General features: G+C 34.2%; 1 protein-coding gene across 1 annotated transcript in view; it reads right to left on the reverse strand.

Annotated features, from left to right (window-relative positions):
• The window catches only part of LOC140438331 (uncharacterized), a 51,230-nt gene that overhangs the window by 22,477 nt on the left and 4,815 nt on the right, over positions 1-23,938 (reverse strand). Inside the window, exons 2-4 of the mRNA XM_072528011.1 lie at positions 7,930-7,971; positions 7,070-7,197; positions 607-823 (exon numbers count right to left, since the gene is read on the reverse strand). Coding sequence (XP_072384112.1) covers positions 607-823; positions 7,070-7,197; positions 7,930-7,971 — 387 coding nt within the window. The remainder of the gene's footprint in view (positions 1-606; positions 824-7,069; positions 7,198-7,929; positions 7,972-23,938) is intronic.

Below are 23,938 nucleotides of genomic sequence, written 5' to 3' on the forward strand. Positions count from 1 at the left end.
TTTTTATTTCGTTCAATATATCAAGAATTTTTCCAATCAACCAATCTTTCTCTAAGCAAATTGCATTATTGATCTTTGTAAGAGCATTTGTGGTAACTTCTTATTTTATTTGACTACTAATATTTTTTAAGCTGATTGTTTCTTACGACAATTTTTGATGTTGGGTTTGCCACGTACATGATACGATCTATCACAAAATTCTTCATTTCTTATCTTATCTTTAGTCTTATATTAGCGTAGCTGACTAAGGTGGCAAATAAATTAGTAAAGCATTTTACTATAAAAACAATTATTTAGTATTAAATTATTTAGTATTTCTTGGTAGGCGATTGGTAAACCCATAAAAGTAACTTATCTATTAGAGCTTATCTAAACTATAAGTTATTCGGACCATAATTATTATGCAACACAAATTTATATCAAAAGACTATTTAATGAAAATTTACAAAAGGGAGATTTATTAAATGTTTAGTAAATAAAATCTAGTAATATCAAAAAAAGAAGAAAACCTATGTTTGTTTCATTTATCACATGACACGACATTTATATATCTAAAATAAACTAAAAATATTTAGAAACAAAACTTCAAACAAAATATTGACTTACATGTTATAATATCTCTGTTAGCATAGAGGAAGGATGTTACTGAATTTCGCATTGCTATAAGCAAGTCTATAAAATATCTCTGACTCTCCTTTAAGCAGGCTTTACTAAGTTGAACCACTTCTTTGCTACAGTCATTAATGTTTCGTGTAAATTCAGCTTCTGATACGGAATATATAGGTATATTATCTACACATTCTTCGACGTCATCAAATGCTTTCTAAAAAGAACCAATTAAATATTGTATTTTATAACAATACATTCACTTAAAAATAAGTAATTATAAATAAATATAATTAATTTTAAATAATTATTAAAGTTTAATACAGAGCCATTCAAAAAAAATTCGATTTGACTGTCAAATAAAACTTTAATCGCTTTTTAGTTTTATCACTACCACACACGAATTCAAATTTAAACCTAACTTGTTGTTTACAATACGAGGTTGGTTTTTTTAGTTTTTATATAGCCATTTAGAGGGAGCCACCAATAACATTTTCCAACAAAAATGTTTTATTCAAATCAAAAGATTTATTATGATACAAGTAGTCGTCTCTATTCACTATTTTTTTGAAATTAGCACGTCGGTCGAAAAAAATTTTCAACCAATATTGTATTACAATCTTCGGAGATCTTATCAACAATGTTAAATATCAATCACTCGTTGGATTGGTTTCCATAGAAATACAGCATCACATCAGTCAACTATTTCCCGCGCTATTGCAAATTTTAACGTGGTCGCTTCAGTCTCGGCGACGAATGCAGGCCAGATTCACCCAAAAGAGCAGTCACACATCAACTAACTGCAGTGTAACACACCAAAAGATAGAGGCATCTTTGAGCATTTTAACGACATCGATGCAAAAGATCCGACATGAAGAACTGGATGTTACAAAGTTGGTTTCTTGTTGGATCTCTAATTTTCTCACAAAAGGGGAAAATGCCATTCGCATCAATTAATGTCAAAAAAAATTGGAACGGTTAAACCAAGGAAGCTCAAAAACGTTTATAGTATTGCTAGTGGTGATGAATTTTAGATTTACTACGAAACAAAAAATAAACGCCAATTTACTATGTCGGTATTTAATGATGAAAACCCAACGTTGGTTGGGTCAAAGAAAATTGTCGCAATAATTTTTGTGACAAAATCTAGTCATGTGGCAATAATTGCTTTAAAAGATCGAAGAGCGGTTACTTCTGATTGTGGAATATAACCGTTTTTTTTACCAGAAGTTATTGCGGAACTTCATCAAGAAAATGCAAGTCAAAGAATTTACATATCTTGGATCGCTAGTAAACGCAACAAACACGACAAGCGACGAAATAAAAGGACGCATAGCAATAGCAAACAGAACTGTTCACGGCCTCCAGAGACAATTAAAAAATAAAAATATAAAACGTGCACTAAAGCTTAATATATACAGGACCTTAATAAGACCAGTTTTGATATATGGGGCTGAAACGTGGATCTTATCTCAAAATGATAAAAGACTTCTTGGTATTTTTGAGAGAGAAATTCTTAGAAAGATTTTTGGGGCCGTAAATGAAAATGGGCTATGGCGTCGAAGATACAACTTTGAACTGTATCAGTTATACACCGATCCGGATATTGTGAAATTCGTTAAAGTGCAGAGACTTAGATGGGCTGGACATATTGCTAGGATGTCAGATCACGAATACACGAAGAGATTAACATTTTCAAAACCAGAGGGCACAAGAAGCAGATGACGGCCACGAATGAGATGGATTGATGATGTGAAAGAAGACCTACAGATTCTAGGGGTTAGAAGATGGAGGTAAGTTGCCAGGAATCGACAGGAGTGGCGACTTTTTTGTGAGCAGGCCAAGATCCACAACGGATTGTCGAGCCACTTATGATGATATTGCGGAACTTCATTAAGAAAATGCAAATGTTCACACTGTCCAAAAGACAATATAGTTTTTGGAGCTATAAAATTTTGAATTGATAAAACATCCAGCATGTATCCCCCACCCAAGTCCCACTGAGTTCTTTACGTTACCAAATATCTAGAATTTAGTGTGTGGGCAGCGATTCCAGTCGCGAGCAGAAGCCATCGATGCCTTTAAAACATAGATTTTGCAGTTGTCAACTGAAGACTGGAATACCTCTTTTACCAATTGGTTTAAACGTATACAAAGTGTATTAATCTAGGCGGGACTTATTTTAAAAAGCAATAAAGTACTTTAAATCTATATATTTTTTTGTGGCTATATGCAAAACTAAAATGACAACCCTTGTAGTAGGAATTTACGAAAAGTATTTTTTGTTTTTACAGATTTAATGTTTAACTATAAAATACAAAAGGCCAACTGTATCCGTAAGGTAAAGGATACAAAAAAAGCCTCATATCAAAGTTATTTACATAATCAATACAGTAGTATTGATTATTTTTATTGAATTTTTGAGTATTTTTGTACTGTATCAGTCAAACCCACATTATTTAAACGTTTCAATAACAACTATACCTTTAACTATTTCACAACTATGACAATTAACAACACATTTTTTTTGAGGTCTCACCATTTCATATTGAGAATGTTATACATCTTCCTTAAACTATACCAGCTCAGTAGGTATTGACCAAATCCCCACCAAAATATATAAATACATTTCTTTATAAATATATTATATCTTCTGTTCTGTCTCACATCATCAACCTATCTGTTAAGGATGGCAAGGTTTTAAGTGACCTCAAAACGGGAGTAGTTAGTCCAATTTTTAAAAAAGGAGATCCATGTTTGGTTGATAATTACAGGCTTATCACTGTAATAAGTGTATTCTTTAATATTATCGAAAAGTGTATTTACAATAAAGTGTTGAATTTTTTTAATTAATATGATATCTTAAATAAATACCAGCCTATGTTTCTTCCTAATAAATCTACAGAGAGTGCTTCTATTTAATTTTTTAATTATATTTACATTGCTTTGGATCGAAACAGGTATGTGGGTGCTCTCTTTTTTGACATAACTAAGGCTTTTGATTCTATTAACATTGAAATTATACTGCATAAATTAGAAGCCCTTAGTGTTTGGGGTCATTTCTTGAACTGGTTAAGGTCATACTTACAACATCGTAAATTCCTAGTAAAAGTCGATAATAAGAAGTCATCTGTTTTGAATCTTGATCAAGGTGTAACGCAAGGCTCCGTATTGGGACCCTTAATATTTTTTTTATATATCAACGATTTGATAAATTTTTTAACTGCAAATCATACAGTTCTATACGCAGATGATTCAACAATGCAGTTGACGCGTCAACTGAAGTCGAACTCATATCAAAAATGAACTTGGTAGCAAAGGAATTTACAACCTGGTATGAAAGAAACTTTTTAATGGTAAATGTAAAGAAAACTATTTGTATGCAGTTCTACTCTCGCTGTAAACCATCCCATGATTACAAGATCCCAGTTAGTTCTGAGAAAATACCTTTTAGTGATACAACATTATTTCTTGATAGCATTCTAGAAAGTAATATGACATGGAATAAAAATGTTACTGAAGTCTGCAAAACAATGAATAAGGGTTACTATGCGATTCTTCAGTTGAAAACACTATTTAATACCAATTAATTGATAAGTGTGTACTATGCATTGGTTTATTCATATTATGGCCTATAATGTTGTCTTATTAGGAAACTCTAGCAACTCTTCTTGAATTTTTATAACTCAAAAGAGAATTCTTAGATTGATATTCAATATTGATAATATGTCGTAAATATTTTATTGAACACAGACAGTTGACTTTACATGCTTTATATATTTATAAGTGTATTATTCACGTCAAAACTAAATTTCAAAATTTTACCCTCAACTCTGACTTTTATAATTACCCGACAAGACACGGGAGGTTGATAGGCGTGTGTAAACACTCCACAACTCTTTTTAAAACTAGTGCGGATTTTGCAGGATTTAAATTTTACAATTGTTTGCCACTTAATATGAGAAATGAAAATAATATTCAAAAATTCAAAATAAATTAAAATCATGCTTGATCCAGTTATGCGTTAACAATCTAAATGATTATTTTGACTTAATATGAGACCACAGGTAATGAGGACCGACGGGGTTCAGAGACGCTCTATATTGCATATCTTTTTTATATTAATCTGTATTTTTTTGAATATGTTTTATGTAACTATAGGACTTATCCTATATCACAAGATGTCTCATTGGATTAATAAAGAATATTATATTCTATTCTATTCTATCTAAAAATACAAAGCCAAAATCCTAACATATGGTTCAAAGATCTAAACTTTAACAAAAAGTAATGAGAGCTTGTTAGGATGTTTCCAAAGAAAAGTACTAAGACAAATCTATCAAGAGATAAATAACAATTGAGTGCGAAGAAGACGATACAACTTCGAACTTTACAGAATATACCAGGTTTTAGAATCATAAGATATATTAAAATAGAACGTCTAAGGTGTATGATGTTTGTAATGCGGATGAAACAAAATGATCTAGCTAGAAAAACGCTCCTTGGTGGAACCATTGGCCAGAGAAGAAGAGAAAGATCCAGAGGAAGGTTCCTTAATAACATTGATGAAGATATAAGGAATATGGAATAAGTGTTCGGCAAAGAAAGGCGATGGATGACTGCGAAGAATTTCTTGAGGAGACCCACTTAGGGTTGTAAATCCAAATTGCTGATGATGTTTTCACTTTATGCACGAGGGATATAACTTCTTTTAACTAATAGTGAAAGAAAAAATCATCACCAACCTCCATTGAAGATTGCACCAAAAAACAATTGTTTAAAAGCTGCTGATTTATTTATCATACATTTTAAAGAAAAACATATAATCTAGAATGCTTTTAAAAACTTTTAATTTCTTTTGTTACTTAAATGAAAAAACCAGTGATGTAATTGAATATTTGTAGTGAATTAATAACTTATTTGAACAATAAAATCAATTCAAAACGTTTTAATACCTAATCCCTAAGCAGTTTAATTATAAAATGTATCTATTGTATGTATGATTTAGTATAAAAAACTAAACCATTTATTTTTTGTTTTTGATAAAATGAAAGGCAGATATCGAGCACACTTTTCTTAATTCAATCTTGCCCAAGTACTTTCGCCATCTAAAGCATCATCAGGGGCATCTGAAATAAGCTAAAAATCGTTTTTTTTTTAATGAAGAAGTTGATTAACTTCGATAAAAGACTCGAAGTGAATGATAATAAAAGTTTTTTTTGTGATTAAAGTTTTAGACTGTTAGGACAAACAGCAAATAGTTAGGACTTTTAGACTGTTAGACAGTGGGTGGTTGACTACGATAAAATGGTCTACCAAGCACTATCAATACTGTAAAAAAGAGAAGAAATCTTACTATGAAATTAAAATACTAAAAATTAAAAACAAAATTAAAAGAAGTATATAAATGGGGTATAATTCAAGTAGTTCAGTTAAACCCCCAGTCAATGGGAGAATTATAAAACTAATATGTAAAAGCGCTACTCAAGACCAACTGACCAACAGTGGGAGATGTTGAAATATACAACTGTGGAGATGGTATATCTAAATTACGCAGAGATATGGAGAGTGTAATTAACGCCAACTATAAATCAATTAAACCTGAGCAAGCTAGTTTTGTAAATTGTTGAAGAATAAAACAGTAATGTTGATCAAAGTATGAAAGTCCTAATGGGTATACTTAGTGCAAGAAGTCTAAACAGCCGAGCTGGGTCCACTACGAGGTGAAGCTGCAATAAAGTTTTTAAAAATAAAAAAACTTAAGTAAAAATCCTTTATAAAAGGTATATAAATTAAAAACCCAAACGGGCTATGTCATGAAGACAAAACGTTTTCGAAAACCATGTTCCACCATCAGTGTCTAGGTATACATGTTTTAAGCCACTAAATTTCAGGGTAAAAATCCGTTAAAATTTATCTGTTACAATTTGGTTTACATTATTTGGTATTATATTTTACGATGTTAAAGATACCAGTGGATATGATAATTTGGCGACGTATGACTCCACATGAATTTGCTGGTCCTGAGACGAAGTGTCTACGAGGACTTGTTGATAGCAACTCTGTTGCTATCAAATATCCAATGCTTTTTGCTCTATTTCTATTTTTAAAGCCTAGTCCTCTATACATAAATTTATATTCTGTCTTGGATTAGGATAGGTGTTATTTAATATAGGTTATGAAATTTTTTTATTTACATTTATTCCAAATCTATTGTATTGCAGTAACTAATTATTCAAAAGTAGGAATACTTATTCCAAGGACTGCTCTAAATACGTATTTTTTCGATATATCGGTACAACAAAAATACATATTTTTACATACATATACAACTTATTTTTTTATTACTTTTTAGATTTTGACATACGCTAATTGGTAAAATTTACACCTTGTATAAAATTTCATCTTTGAATATAATACCACCGATTACTTTCACTAATGTATAAAATAATTTCATCTTTACCTCAAGTTTAGTTTGGGTTTGTGTTGTCATTCCATTTCGTCTGCAATTTTCTACTATATCTAGGCGGGAATTTACAAGAAATCGATGTCTCTTTGCAATAGCTATATCTCTTATAAGTCTGTAATGGGCTAAAGAACAAAAAAGTAAATTAAATTTGATACTTCTGTAACATTAAACACTTTTTTATTTTCACTGGGTTTATTTCTCATAAGATAGACAAGGCGAAAAGCTCAGGTTCAATCAAAGAAAAAATATTCCCTCAAGATTTTAATGATAATCATTTTCATGAGATACCTTTAAATAAGGTTAAAGAGTTAACAAATTATAACAATCAATTTGTTCGACCCAGACAACTTTTTTTAATTTTTTTGATCATTCATAACAAAATAAGTTAGTTTTAAATAAGAGTTAAATTAAAACTAATGTTCTTTACTTGTATTTCTTAGCCTTAAAAATTGCAATTTTGCAGTTTTTTCAGTTTTAAATTATTTAAAACTCGAAAGCGATCAAGTTTACACCAAAAACTACAACAGACTTATTTTGTTCAAAATGATCCGAAACATAAAAAAAATTGTCCGGTCCGAAAAAATTGATTGTTGCAATTTCTTTAAAAAAAATTTTTTCCTGAGCGACCTTTGAACCTTATTATAAGGTATCTTATAAAAATGATTACGCAAAAAAGCTCATGGGAATATTTTTCCGAACGAACCCGAGCTTTTCGCCTTGTCAATTATTACCTATATAAATAATTTCTGGAAAATAAAAGGGGTAATTATTTTCTATTACCAACACAAATATTTTAACGGTTAACGGTTAAGCTACATTAGAATTAAATATATAAGTTAATAAAAATCACTTACCACTTCTTTTCTCCAATGCATATTCTGCATTAACTGAGAGTGCTAAAACAAAAAAAAACAATAAATATAAGATATTGCATTTATGCTGTATAAAAGAAGTAAATATTAATTAAATTTTTTTTATTTAAGCCTTTATTAGTCAGGTGGGGGGGGGTCATTGTGATCGAAGCATGCAGGGTTCGAAAGCGGAGGTCGAACAGAGTAGCGTGTGTTTTAGTAGGAGCCAGCATACAAGGCTTAGTAGTCCTAATAGTACTAAGGGGCGGAGACGCCGCGCGAACCTTGGTGACTTGTAAATATTAAAGTGAAGAGCGGATGAGAAGTTGATTTTAATTAAACTGCCGAGGAGCTGCCTTTCCCTATCCGTAGTCGGAACCTACCTTGGAGGAGGGTGTATCGCAGGGAGCAATGTTGTCGCCTTATTTGTATACCATATATACTGCAGAAACACCGACTGAACCCATATCACTACTGAGCCTGTATGTTGACGACACAGCTATAGCAGCCAGTAGCAGAGACCCGGATATTCAGCCACCAATCTGCAAATAATCTGCAAAATCAGCTAATCGGAGACGCCTTGAACATACCTAAATACGTACCTTTAAGATACGTATATAGAGACCCAAAACAAAAAAGGATCCTGGAGTTGATCGGTGTGTGTGTGTGTGTGTGTGTGCGTGAGATCCTCCGATACGGTATCGTCAGTCTAACTGTCAATTGCGCAAATATGCGACTACCTCCTTCGCTCTATCTTGCTAGCTAGACGATGTCTTACGGTTTTTAACAACAGTACCAATTTTAGTTGAATATTCTGTACTTTGAAAGCGTATTTATAGTTTTTTGACTCCACGCGACTAATTGTGTAACAATTTTGTATTAGTTTTCCAGTCATAATTATCCAATAAAGTTGATTTAAAATATTCCTGAAGTCTTTTTATGTAGACTAATATCATTGTATGAATAATAATAATTATAAAATGGACAGTGGTGGTCGCATAATATTTATCAAGGGATATATTGCTGCGTACACCCGTGAATATCGTACATGGACGTATAAACACAGATGGACTCAGTTATTTACATAAAAATGTGAAGCCAAAATTATTTGACTAGGTCACATTCTCAGCACGTTCAAATGTTGTCAAATTTTTTTATTAAAATATCTTATTCACGTATCGCTGAAAATATTACTATATTTATTTTATACTCTACAGGTGCTATCATACCAAAATAATAATTTATTACTTATATTAATATATTTAATTGTAATTAAAACATCAACTGTGCTCATAGTGTGCATATCATTTAATAATAGCGTATAACAGATATCAACCAATTATTTTATATGTAGAAGCACTGAAACCTATTTATTAATGGCAACGGTGTTTACATTTCTCTGTCTTATGGCTCTATGTCAAACTTCAAATGCTGTTCCATGTCATGTCCATGTTTATTTACTTTTTACCCATGTTTATTTACTTTTTATCCAAGATGAGGAAAAGTTGTTTTTCGATATTTTGGCTGTATTTTAAGTGATATTTGTAAATAGTGAAATAAATAAATTATAATAATGGTGCTACATTTTTGCATTTGCAAAAAAAAACGAAATGTTTACATCCCAATGTCTCATTTAATTTGTACGTAGTGTGTACTGTTTGTTTACATTATTTAAGATGACGAACTGAGGAGGCCTGTGTGTTTACATTTTAAAATATGTCTTTCATAGGCGTACCATTGGGTTTATTCATATCAATTAATGTATTGAACAAGATATTAGTTCATGAAATTAGTATAGATATTTTTAAATTGTAAGTAGACATCATCTGATTAAAAAGATCTGTTTAGTAGCTTTTTAATTTAATATTTCTCATGAATTAACAATAAATTAGTGAAATGAATAAAACTCATTTATTTTTCTATGTAGGTTTCCAAATAATATTGATTAATGATGAAACTTACTCTAAACTTCAACAGAGAAAACAGTATAAAAACCTTTCAAAAGCATCCTTTTTGGTTATTTAAACTTGTAAGGAAGCTGAAAAATATTTCAGATTTTTTAATAAAACTATAAATATCTACAACAGACGAGTTAAAAACCTTATGAATATTTTGATTAATAAAACCATAAAAAATGTCGCAAAATCAATCTATGAGCATTTTGGTGACCATATGTATGATGAAGATGCAATCGATGGTCACTCTATGCAACTTTTAAAATTGGTTCTTGAGAAATATTTTAAAATTGGAATTCATCAAGAAACGAGGACTACTTTAGATGCTAACACCGTGCGCATAAGAAGCGTTCTTACTAAGACTGTTTTATTTCGCAATCAATAGAAATTTATTTCTATACCAACATCTTCTATTATTTCTATTTACCATTTTTACGTTAATATTTCTGTTCGGTAAATAGCTTTCCAATAATTTATACATTTTCACGCCTACTTTTTAATAAGTAGGTATATTTGCAAATAATTTTATGTCAAATGCCAGCAAGAGCATTGGAATGATCAATAAATAATTTTGTAGCAGAAACCCTTACTACGAGGAATCTATTCATATTGTATTAAAACAAATTTGTCACAATTTGAAAAAATATGTTTTAACACATTATCAATAAATATAGGTATGTACTTAAAGTTGACAAATGTATATTTTTTAATTGTTTTTTTATCGTAGGATTATTTGATACCTATTAAAAAATTAACTTGAGCTCAACTATATTTTATTGTATTAATTTTAAAGCAAATAAAATTGTATTTTATTTTTTCTATAAAAACGTGTTTTTATACATTATTACTACTTCCAATTATCAACGTCTGAATAATTATCCCCGCGAGTAAAAATTCAAGCACCCTTATGCTCATTGAGGAAGTATCACAGTCTATCGATACCCGTTTTACTCCCCTTTACCCTCTTGTCCAGGAATATCGAAGCTTCAAAACAGTGTGTGTTTAAGGTATCTTATTGCTGGGTCCATCTATGTTTATACGTCCATGATATCGTATTATAAAAATGATAATTATTTTTAGAATGGCTGGCAGAATACTAACCAAAAAAGAATAACATCAAACTGCCGACATTTTGTGGAATAACAGAGATAAAGCAACTTCAGATGAAACTCCTGACACCAACAATGAGTAAAATGATGAATATAGTGACCATGTTACTGACTCGGAACAAGACTGGAAGGAACAGTAACAGATGTTAAGGAACAATCAATTAATTATTTTTACACAAAGGACAAAACTCTAAAATGGCGAAAAACGTATGCACCTTTGAATATAAGAATAAGAAAACGTTACATAATTTCTGTTTTAAGAATACCGAGAGGGGAAGCGAGAACTACATCAACACCTTTGGAGACGTTTTCTTTATTTTTTGGTGACCGTATATTTGAATTGCTTTTCAAGATTATAAATGAATATATTGCTCATATACGTAAAAATTTTTCAAGGGAGGAAGATGCAAAGAATGTAATGGTTGAAGAGTTGCGTGCGTTTATAGGGGTTTTATTTCTCAGTGGGGTACTAAAATCTGCTCATTTAAATTTTGAAGAAATCTGGGAAAAAGATGGTACAGGTTGTGAAATGTTTCCCCTCATCATGTCGTCCTAAAAGTTCTTATTTATTATTAGATGTCTAAGATATGATGGTTTAATAACACGCGAAGTAGGAAACAAACATATAAACTTGGTGCTGTCAGAGGGATTGTAAACATTTTTTCATAAAGTTTTATTTCTTTTTATGCCACTTAAAGTATTTGCGATGGTTGATGCCATACCTTTCTATTTACAAACATTTAAAATATATGAAAGTTCATACAGAATCAGTAACTCACCATCATATATTGTAAAGCGATTTGTTGAACCAATGAAGTATTCAAACCTTAACGTTACAAATTACAATTGGTATACTAGTGTACTTTTCTGTTTACCGAATATATGTAAGCTGACAATGATAGGTACACTTAGAAAAAATAAAAAATTAATTTCCTAAGAATTTATGCCACATCAAAAAAGACAAGTAGGTAGTAGAAGTTTTGGTTTTACGGAGGAAATAACAAAAGAAAATATTTAAAAATTTCACTTTGGTTTTAAGCATGTATCACGATGATAAAATACGTAAAACTACAAACGATTTTTTGAAGCCAGAATTGATAACTTTTTACAATTGTACAAAAGCAGGAGTAGATGTTTGTGATCAACTGTGTAGTACCTCTAATGTAGCAAGACAAACAAAAAATTGTCCCAGATGGAAGCTCCAAGAAAACAGAACAATATAAAAGCCCCATAAAAGATGTATAGACGACGAAGAGGGGGATTTTAAAACCAAAAACATCAGGTAGTGGCGAAGGAAAGTATCCGACAGGGCAGAATGGAAGAACATTGTTAAGCAGGCCAAGACTGGGTTGTAGCGCCATTAGAAGAAGAAGATTGTATTTTGGCTATTTTCTTTCACTTCCTAAATGTGGCTGCCAATAATGGCGTCAATTTTTAGGTGCTCGCGTCCGTAAATAGTCCAAGTCTTTAACCCGATATACAGAAATATTAAGAATACAAGGGCATTTAGCATTCTCATATTTAAGAGTATATTTGTTTTTTCAAAATTTAGTTAGGCGACTCATCGTATCTTTTCCAGAACAGCTTAGATGAGTAAATTCAGTCAGTTTTAATGAATCGACTTAAAACTAATGCATGTAAAACGAGGATAATTTTATTGTAGTTATAAATGATATACTGTCTTAAAAAAATTCGACTTGATTATTGTTTCAACTATTACATCATCATCATCATTTAACCCGGATCTATCCACTGCTGGATATAGGTCTCCCTCAGTCTTTTCCATGTATTTCTGTTTTGTGCTGTTTGCATCCAATTTTTGTCGATCCGTTTTATGTCATCAGACCATCTTGTTGGTTGACGACCTCTACTTCGATGTGCTTCTTGTCTCGGTCTCTACTGTATTATTCTCTGTGTCTATCTGTTATCCGACATTCTAGCTATGTGCCTCGCCCAGTTCCACTTAAGGGTCATAATTCTTTCTATGGCATCTGTCACTCCTGTTCTCCGTCTTATTTCCTTGTTCGTGATCCGATACCTACGAGAAATGCCTAACATCGATCGTTCCATGGCTCTTTGGGTAACACAAATTTTATTTCTTACTTTCTTGGTTAGTGTTAATGTCTCTGCACCATATGTAAGTACTGGCAACACGCACTGATTAAAGACTTTTCTTTTAAGACACATAGGCAGTTCTGATTTAAGAACATAGCTTAGCTTGTCGAATACCACCCAAATGAGTCCTATGCGGCGACTTAGTTCGCACGTTTGATTATCTCTTCCTATGCGTATCTCATGTCCTAAGTACTTATATGAGGCGGTTTCTTCAATATGCATGCCATTTACTGAAATTTTTTCGCTTAACACAAGATTTGCATTATTTGTGTTTTTGTGTGGTTGATTTTTAATCCTACTTGTATAGTTTCTCCAGTTGCGATACTGCATCATCGATTCTGTCAGCAAAAAGGACAATATCGTCAGCAAACCTCAAATGACTAAGCATTTCTCCATTGACATTAATTCCTTTTTCACTCAGATTTGCGTTTTTAAACATATGCTCTAATAATGTTGTAAACAATTTTGGCGAAATTGTGTCTCCCTGTCGCACTCACCGGTTTATTTTAAATACGTTGGTCTTTTTATCTGTCAGTTTCACACTTGCTGTCCCATTTTGATAGATGTATTTTATCATGTTTATATAGCGATGATCTATATGGCACTCTGTTACGGCTTTTAACATCTTTTGATGACTTTTAACATCTTTTGATGACTTATTGTGTCGAAAGCTTTTTCGTAGTCAACAAATATTATGACTAATGGCTTGTTATATTCAACACTCTTTTCTATTAAGTTCTCAATTACTTGTAAATGATCATTCGTGCCATATCCTGCTCTAAAACCTGCTTGCTCTCTTGTCTGATAGAAATCCAACTTACTTCCTAGCCTGTTAATAACAACTCTTGTAAATAGCTTATATACTTGTGACAACAAGCTAATGGGGCGGAAGTTTCTAAGGTCGCTGATATCTAAGTGTCAGTAAGAGCTTATGTCTTGATAGTTTTAGGCTTTCGGTCATTACCCTGTCTTCACCTGGGGATTTATTGGTCTTCATCACCCGAAGTGCATTTTTAATTTCGTCAACAGTTATGTTCGGCATTAATTCTGAGCCTTGATTCTCTATCTTTGGTAAGGGGCGTCTTTCATCGGATTCACTTGTTGGTAAGGGGCGTCTTTCATCGGATTCACTTGTTTCATAGAGTTGTCTGTAGAAGTCTTCCACTGTTTTCACTATTTCTTCCTTATCAGTCACAATGTCGTTTTATTTATTTCTTAACTTATGTATGTTCTTTTTTCCTGTGGACATGTTGTGTCTTAGAACTTTCAGACTTCTATTTTTCTCTATCACCCTTGTCACCTCTCTTATGTTATGTTGCCGTATGTCTTTTCGGATTTCTTTGTTTATTGTTTTACTGAGTTGACTAAATTCTGTGTAGTTTGTGTTATACCTGTCCTTTAGCCTCCTTCTTTCTTCGATCAGATTTTTAGTGTTGAGACTTATTTTCTCATGTTTTTTCTTCATTTTAGGACAGCACAACTTCTCCGCTTCTTTAAGGGCTTTTACGATACTTACGTTTAAAACTTCGACCTGTTTTTCGTCGTTGATTTGTTGAAGGTTATGGTCAATGATGTCACGAAAGTGGTCTGTATTTTCGGGCGGAGTCCATTTACGATTGTCTGATTATCATTTTTGTTCGTTCATTCTTTAAATTGAACAGAATTTTTGCTCGAATCAATCTGTGATCGCTTCCAGTTGTAAATCTATTTAAAACAGATACATCTTGTACAATTTCTTTTTTATTAGCAATGATAAAATCTATTTCGTTCTTTGTAAAACCGTCTGGACTTTTCCACGTCCACTTTCGTTGGGGCTTTTTTTGAAAGAATGAGTTCATAGAAAAAAGATTTTCTTGGTGTAAAAAATCTACAAGCATGGTCTCTCTTTCATTTCTTTTTCCATAGCCGTAGTTTGCTAGTGCGGTTTCACTTTGGTCTTCTTTATTTCCCAGCTTAGCATTAAAATCTCCTGTTATCAGAGTATAAAACGTCTTAGTACTTTTCAGGGCTGTTCTAATATCTTCAAGGGACATTTCAATCTCTTCATCTGTGTGGCGTATCGTTGGTGAATACACTTGTATCAATTTTAATTTATATCTCGAATTTAACTTTAAGATTAGAGTGATAACTCTCGAGCTTACACTTTCTATTTTTAATATGTTTGGTACATGTCGTTTGTGTACGATAAATCCAACCCCACCATTTGATGAATTGTCTTCTCCCTTGAAATGGAATAAGTGGCCAGATTTAAGAGTATATTGTTCTTCTCCTCTTCTTCTGACTTAGCTGAGACTCATTACGTCCCACTTAATTGATTTTAGCTCTTCCTCCATTTCTAACAATTTAGACTCTGATGACATTGTTCTCACATTATATGAAGCAATATGCATAGGTTGTCGTCTATGATAGCCTAGTTTAACCCGGGGATTCTTAGCACCCTCTACTCCGTCTTTCTTCCGACCGCTACCTTGGTCTAAGGTAGTGGAGTCGCCGGGCACTGAGGGCCGTTCGTTTCCTGAATTTTGCATACATAAATAGAGGAGGGGGGTTTAGCCGTTTCACTACCGCACGGGCCAGTGCGTATTGGTAGTGGGTTAGGATGTGTAATGGATATGTACGAATTTGATGGAAATTTTTGGTTAGGACATGACTTCTCCTTGGTAGGGGACTGTAGAGAAAGTCAAGGCTTGCTTAAGGCAGGGTTGTGTCGCTTTAGCAGATCTGTCTTCTACCAGGGTCGTAGAAGAGTATATACTTGTTCAACTATTACATTAAATGTTAAAACTTCTGCGTTATTATTGTTTGTCTAAATTACAAATGAATATATACATGGTGAGTCATGACGGACTCTATATACTCATACATCGTATGGAGACCCCTAAGGGGAATAACAAATGACTAAAAGTGTCTAATCTCATTGTTTAATAATATACAGGGTAAGTTGTGAATTTTAATGGAAATTTCTATACGTGATAGCTTTTGAAGAGTAAGTTCGATGTGTCCCATATGTTGGTCAAACGTTACATTACTACCATCTACTCAACTGATTTTTATTCAAACTAAAAAAATCATTTCCGGCTTTAAAAAATGAGACTGTTTTATTAATAGCAAAAATTTCAGCCCATATACGGTTTTTAAAAAATCTAACAGGAATTTTAAAAATTAACAAATAGACATATGAATCGGTCTTTTTAGAAACAACATAAGTCAATTTTTAGCAATATTGACATTTCTTTATAAACCAGTTTTTCACCAGCCTCCACCATATAGCAGTCATTTTGACTGCTTTCTATTTTCGACCCTCATTAGTCTAGAGTATTACTCATTCATATTTATTTTACAAAAATTATGATTTGGGACTTTATTATTTACTTGACGATTATAATTTCTCTTTTACAGGTACTTAGTATAATTACATTTTGAATATATTTATGTTGATGTCTACCTAGAAAAATGCGGTCCTAATGACGAGGTAGTCTAATTTTTGTTCTACTTTTCTGGGAAGTTTTTACTTATTTTATGTTACGTTATTATGTAGTTTGAGTATACTCTTTGCAATTACAAGTTCAATCTGTATTTTGATTAATTTTACATTGTGATTTTTATTATTTCTGCTGTTATCATATCTCCGATATTGGACTCAGCAGGAGGTATTAGAGTATCTACAGAATTTGTCAGAAGATGAATCTGTAGCAGAGTTATCTGATGAAGATGTATCCGATAATGAAGTTGACGAGTATGTGCCTAATACAGTTGATCAAGGACATTCATCGGGCAGTGATTCTAAAGGTGAAGTTGAGATTCAGGTGATGCCCAGTACTTCTGCTTCAACTTCGAATGCAGACTTCAATATGTCTTCAGAAATGATTACCAACCGGGTCAGAGGAATTCGCAGAAGCAATTTAGAGAACTCTTCCATAGATACCATAGGATGGGAGTTACTTGACAACAATGCTAGTACACCAGGTAAGCAACTATATTATATTAGTAGCTTCTATTTATGTATTCACTTAGATGTATAATATTTTTGAGCATATTCTTTTTGATGTCACGAATATTGGCGATAATCATGGCAATATTTACCTTATCTGCAGGATGTTCTTCTTCCTTCTTATTCTTCCTGGACCCCGTTTTCCAAATATTTTTCCTTGCAGAATGGCTTGTAGAAGGGCGCATCTAGATTCATTTCGCACAATGTTTTCGAAATATTGTAACTTTCGAGATTTTATAGTGGTCCACGGGATTTGAAGTGTTCTCCGATTTAGTCACAGCTCGAATGCTTTTAATTTTCTGCATATATCTTCGTCAAGGTCAACTATTCAACACCATAAAAAAGAACAGAGAAGACGTAGCATCGCAGCATCATTACTTTTATACCAAGGGAGAGGTTATGGCTCTTGAAGAAGGCCCCCATCTGGTTGAAGGTGGATCTAGCTTTTCCGATGTGCGCTCTTATTTCTTGGTTGTTTCATTCTTTATTTATTACGGTGCTATTTATTTATTTAAATAAATAAATGAGTATATACCTGCATACTAATTTATCTCGTTCATTTTAGGAAGGCGTACCAGTCAAAATGTTCTAAAGGAAGCTGCTGGACCAACCCCTTATGCTAAGAGAAGCATTATAAGAGATTCTGCAGCTAGTGCATGGCGGCTGTTGATTGATGAATGCATACTCCGTAACATAAAATCATGTACTATTGCTCAAGGTAGAAGAAAACTCAAAGATGAAAATTGGCAAATTTCTATTGAAGAAATCGAAGCATTTATATCCTTACTGTATGCTAGGGGAGCTTATATGGCACGAAATGTTAGCATAAAGATGCTGTGGTCTGGTACATGGGGTCCAAAATTTTTTCAAGAGACGATGTCTAGAAACAAATTTACACAAATAATGAGTTTTATCCGTTTTGATATGAGAAATACCAGGTCTGAGCGATTATCAACAGATAAATTTGCACTTGCGTTGGGAATATGAAACCCATTTATAGAGAATTGTATATTATGTTATACACCTGGCAAAAATATAATTACGAACTAATACTAACGACGAACAGCTTGTTTTCACGAAGGCAAGATGCCGCTTTACCCAGTACATGGCGAATAAACCCGATAAGTTTGGAATTAAATTCTGGCTCGCACACACACACATTAACACACGAGGTGATCAACCCTACCCCTAGGAGCATGTGTATACCAATATAAGAGAGTTATCCACATGCTCGAAGATCAAACCGGTCACACCTCGCTAGTCGAGATGGTACCTATCTGACCCCCAGGCTTTTCCTCCACCCCTCCTCATCGTGTTAATAACGTGAGGAGGCTTATGATCTTAGAATTTACTAAGGTACTTTGGGTAATGAAGTACCTTCCGTTTTTAATAGTTGTGGTTATGCCACCTTACTGTAGGGGTAGCCTAAATGTCGGCTTTTTTCCCTATTTACTTTACTGTTTCTTTTTAATTGTCTGGAGTCCCTAAAAAATTTCGTGTGTTCTGATCAGAGAGTCCCCAGTCGTGACTAGCGGCTCTCTGATCAGAAGTGTTCTGTGTGTGCTCGTTCGCTCAGCCGACGATTTGACAAAACGGATTTTGTTCTCCTCGTCGGCTGGGCGCCCGATAAGATGGGCCGGCCATCAAGCTCATGTTTGCCGCACATGGTCTCAATGCTTGGAGTTCGCGATTTATTATGCCTGAAGGGCCTATGCCTGTTGGCTTTGGCTATACCTGTTGGAACTTCCGTCGTTGTTAGTTCGTAAGATTTTTCCCCGTTATTAACGATGGTGTTAAGAAAGATGCGTTTTTTAATTTTTTATTTTTAGTGGCGTGGTTTTATTAGCCAGTGAGCATTTTATTGTTTTAACTATCTACCTATACTAGCCTAACTATGGAGTGTGCATTCCCAAGTGTATAACGCTCTCACACACTCCGTGTATATACCTATATCTAAGTTAATTCTAATCTATCTACTATGTGTGGGTGTATTGAGGTGTGCATTCCCGGGTGTATAGCGCCTGCACACACCTCGGTGTATATTGTACTTAAAAAACTAGAATTTTTTTGTTGCTCACTGTCTACCTATTTCTTTCAGTTTACTCTGTGACTATCTCATTTCTTCATGTTTCTTAATTCCTATATCCTATGAGCTGTTGCATTGGCCGTTTATGTACCAGTCTGTGGTTTATGTCGTGGTTAGTCAACTCTCTTAATTTTGTATTTGGATGGTTTCTGGCTTCATTAACGATCTTATGGGCTCTTTCGTCCATGATTCTTAATATTCTTTTCTCTCCTGAGTCGCTGTAGAGGTATCTTAGCGGTACGTAGCTTGGTAGGTTCAGAGCTTCTCTTATTATCCAATTTTGTGTTGTTTGGATTTTCTTTTTGTTCGATTTGCATGTGTGTCCCCAGGCGGCAGATGCATAAGTTAAGAAGGGTAGTATTATGCTGTAAGCTACTCTTATTTTTGTTTTAAAGCGAAGTTTGCTCTTTCTGCCTATTAGCGGTGAGAGTTGACTTCTTAGTGCTTTTGCTTTGTAGACAGTTTGTTTGACATGGTTTGTAAAGTTAGGTTTACTGTCCAGTATGACTCCGACGTATTTAGCCTCGTTCGTCCATTCTACAGGGGTGTTTCCTACCGTTATCTCCCTGTCTGGTCTCTTTTTCCTGTGTTTGTACATAACGGCTTGTGTCTTGTCGGGATTTAGTGCAATTTTCCACTTTATACACCATCTTTGGAATCGATTCAGAGCAGTTTGCAGGTGGTTTGCAGCCAGGTTTGGATCTCTGCTACTGGCTGCTATGGCTGTATCGTCCGCGTACAGACTAACCAGTGTTCTGGGGTCTGTCGGAGTGTCCGACAGACACAGAGTGTCATTGAGTCTTTTTAAAATGATTCTCTCTGCGATTTTACTTATGATGAGAGTAAGCTTATCGGTCTGTAGTTTTGTTGAAAAGTGCCGTCTTTTCCCGGTTTTGCAATCATCATTACATGGGCTTCCTTCCATCTGTCCGGGAAGTATCGCAGTTTTAGTATGCCATTCACGATATTGGTGATGTATACTACTGCTTTCGTCGGTAGAATCTTGAGGGCCTTGTTGGTAATGTTATCCGGTCCTGGTGCTTTTTTCGCATTTGTCATTTTTATCAGATTTTTGATTTCTTCGGGGGACGTGTGGACTAGTCCTATTCTTCCCTTTCTCTTTTTTAGTCTCCCAGCGTAGTTTTCGACTTGGATGGTAAAGTCGATGTCTTCGTAAGAGTGTTCGTTGTTTGGACATGCCTTTTCAAGTTCGTCTTTTAGTACTTCGGCTTTGTCATCTTCTGTGTAGACGATTACATTTTCTCCGTGTAGTGGTGGAATCGGTTTTTTATCTTTTCTTAGGACTTTTGACAGTTTCCAGAAACCGGATTTATTCGGATTTAGCTCTTGAATATAGTTATCCCAGCTTTCATTTCTGTGATTTTGCAGTTGCCTCTTGACTTCTCTATCTAGCTCGTTTGCAATCCTCTTGTCTTCTTGGTTTCTTGTTCGGTAGGCTCTACGTCTTTTTCTGTTTTTCTCTTTGATCAGGTCCTTTAGTTCGGTACTAATGTCCCTGAATCTTTCGCTTATTGTGTTAACTACAATTTCTTTTGAGCTGGCATCGATGGCTTTTTTGATTGTGTTTTCTAATTTTACCACACTATCCTCTAGTTCAGCGATGTTGTTTATAGTGGGTATCGCACCGATGTTCTCGCTCACTATTCTTCTATAGTTAGGCCAGCTTACTGTGCTTTTCTTGTGGGGCTGCAGATGATTGATATCTATAGCGCCTAGGGTCAGGACGATTAGATTATGAGTGGAATCGCCTTCATTTAATGAGTGTATTTCATATTGTTGACCCACGTTGTGTAGGATTGCAATATCAAGATGAGTTGGTTCTGCTACACCGTTGTAGCATGTTGGGTCTGTTGGACCAACTGCATAAGTATTGTTCTTCGTCTCAAGATAGGTACAGAGCCGTCTGCCATTCGGATTTGTTCTTCTGTCGTACCAGTTCGGTGATCTCGCATTTAAGTCTCCTATGATTATCGTGGGTTCTTCTGAATCCAGGATTTTGTTGAGGTCCTCGTCTAGGATCGGTTCATTAGGTCTAACGTATGTTGAGACGATTTTTAGTGTCTTGTTTCAAGCGATTAGTCGTACTATCGTGGCTTCCATTGTGACCAAACAATCTGGTGTAGGTATGTTTTGGTGTTCTATTCCTTTTTTGACCATAATGGCAGTTCCTCCCGAGTTCGCTCGGTGATCTGTCCTGTAGATATCATAGCCTGGGAATTTAGTTTTCTTCCTCTCCACCAGTTTGGTTTCTTGTAGCGCTATGATATCTAATTCTAATCGATTTGCGATTTCGTCCAGAAGATTTATTTTTGTGTATACTCCACCTGAGTTCCAAGACCCAATGCGTAGATCTCTTGATTGGTGTGCTAATATTGCTTACCGAAGGAACTTATCACAGTCATCACTTGTGTTAACTGCTCCAACATTGTGGAGAAGTGTGCCATTTTGGCGTTTATGTCATTATTGAAGTTTGCAATGAGTGCTGCTGCTTCTGTTACTGCGGTTGTTGTTTCGTTTTCTTTTTGATTCTTCGTGGCTTGCGCATAGCTGACTCCGTTGTTAGTGGATTTACTATTTATGAGTCTGCTTTTTTGTTGTGTCCTGGTTGGCAATCTTCTTTTCCGTGCTTTGGTGCATCCACGGTAGTTTGCCGTGTGTTCACCGTTGCAGTTTGCGCATTTTGGGGTGAATTCACCTTCCATATCACACACGCTGCTGATGTGACTTTATCCGCATTTGACACACTTTGCTCCACAGTGACACGCTTTGGAGCTGTGGTAGTATCCCTGGCAGTTGTAGCACTGCATGGTTTCTCTATTGTTCTTTATCTCGTCTTCTACATGTATTTTCATGTAGCAGATATTCGTTAAGGTTTTAATTTCTTGGTCATCTTCCTCACGGATTGTGACCAAGAACATTGGAAGTGGCTTTTTATCTTCCTTCTTAGAGATGACATTTATCACTCTTGTTGCTTCAATGCCTTGTCTTTGTAATTCCTCCTGTATAGTTTTTGGGTCAGTAGTGGCGGCTAGCCCTCTGACTATAACCCTTTTCTTTCTGTCGCCATCTATTGGGTAGGCAACGAAGTGTACTTTTGGTTCGTGAGTTTCCAAAATCTTGACCATTCCTAAGTAGTCTTCTCTAGTTTTGGTTTGTATTACGATCGTTCTTCCCGATCGGGCGAACTTATTTACTGATGATATTTTCTTTTCTGCGGCTTTTTGAAAGACGCGCTGATGTTCGTTTACAGACTTCAAAATTATGGCCGGTGGTTTGGGCGCAAGTTTTGTAATCTTCTCCGTTGATTCGTTTTCTAGGTTGTTTACTTTACTGGTGCTAGGCTGCATCCTTTTTTCTTTTTCTTGTCTTTTCTTCTGGATTTGTTTGATGTTGGTGTCCATTTATTTTTCTTTTCTTCTCTTGATTATTTCGGTTTGATGTTCAGCTGCGCTGACATGTGTCCTAGGTCTTTTACACTTGGGTGATTGCCAGTCATTTTCTTGGACCGCATGTTTCTGTTATTCATCAGGATTGGTAGTGTCCATTTCGTTATTTGTTCCCGATTCGTAGTTGTTTACTTTTTTAGTTTCAGTTTTCTGTTTTTCTTCCGTTTTTTTCTTTTCATGTTCCTTAGTTAATTGTTTTATTTCTTTATTTGATTTGGATTCCGTTTTTTTCGCCGGAATCTCCGTCTTTTTAGGTTTTTCTATTTTCTTCGAGGTTTCGTCCTTTTCGTTTTTTCCTTTTATTTCAAGAAGGGCCATTATTTTGTCTGTGAGACGTCTGTTGTCGGCGTCTTTTTCTTTAATTATTTTCTGCAGTTCCTTGATTTGGGCTTGCAGTTCTTCCTGTGTTTTTCTGTAACATTTATAAATTTCTGTAAATTCGAAGCATTTCTAAGCTTTTTGTTAAAGGTAAAGCGCCACTAGATAGGCGTGGAAAAAATATTTCAGGGAATACTTACTCTGAAAATTTAATAGAACACATAAAGACTCATGCTGGGCGGTCTCCAACTAAAATTTCACATTACACAGAGAAAGAGAAGCATTACATAAATAAAAATTAAATGTGCGAATTAGTGTTGTGTCAATCGTTCATTTTAAAAGGACCGAATCAATCAGTGACCGACTCTGAAAACGACCCAATAAGTTTAATGGTTCGTTCGTTTCAATACTTGTCGTTGCCGTTTAGAACAAATGACAAGTAACCCATTGATTGAGCTGAATCGACTGAAAACCGGTAGTATTGCTTACCGTATTTCATATGTGTATTCACCTTCATTGTCCTTTATACGTTTATGTCAGTGAGAGTAGGACTTAGCTTACGCTTGGATTCTAGAAGAAATATTCGAGAAACTTAAATTTATTATATTCTTGTTTTTAGTTTCTTAGTGTCCCTAACTCAGAAATAATTATAAATTTATATGGAAATATGTGCTGCCTCCAAACATAAATATTTATTGTCATTTTGCAAATTTTAATTTTGCGATATTTTATGATTTTAACTACCTAATAACTATTAACAACACAGGACATTTACTAAAAATCCTACTAATAAACAAAGCTTATATGGTATTCCTTCACCTTTTGGATATATGATAGATTTCTTCAAGAGATTTTTAAGTAGGCGCTTAATAAAGATAGAGTCGTCATTGAAAAATATGTGAATGATGATGGAGTTTTAACTAGTAAGATAATGATAAATTTTAAAAGTATGAGTATCTGGGTTTACTGTG

Source organism: Diabrotica undecimpunctata, chromosome 4 (genome assembly GCF_040954645.1).
Source record: "Diabrotica undecimpunctata isolate CICGRU chromosome 4, icDiaUnde3, whole genome shotgun sequence".
NCBI lineage: Eukaryota > Metazoa > Arthropoda > Insecta > Coleoptera > Chrysomelidae > Diabrotica > Diabrotica undecimpunctata.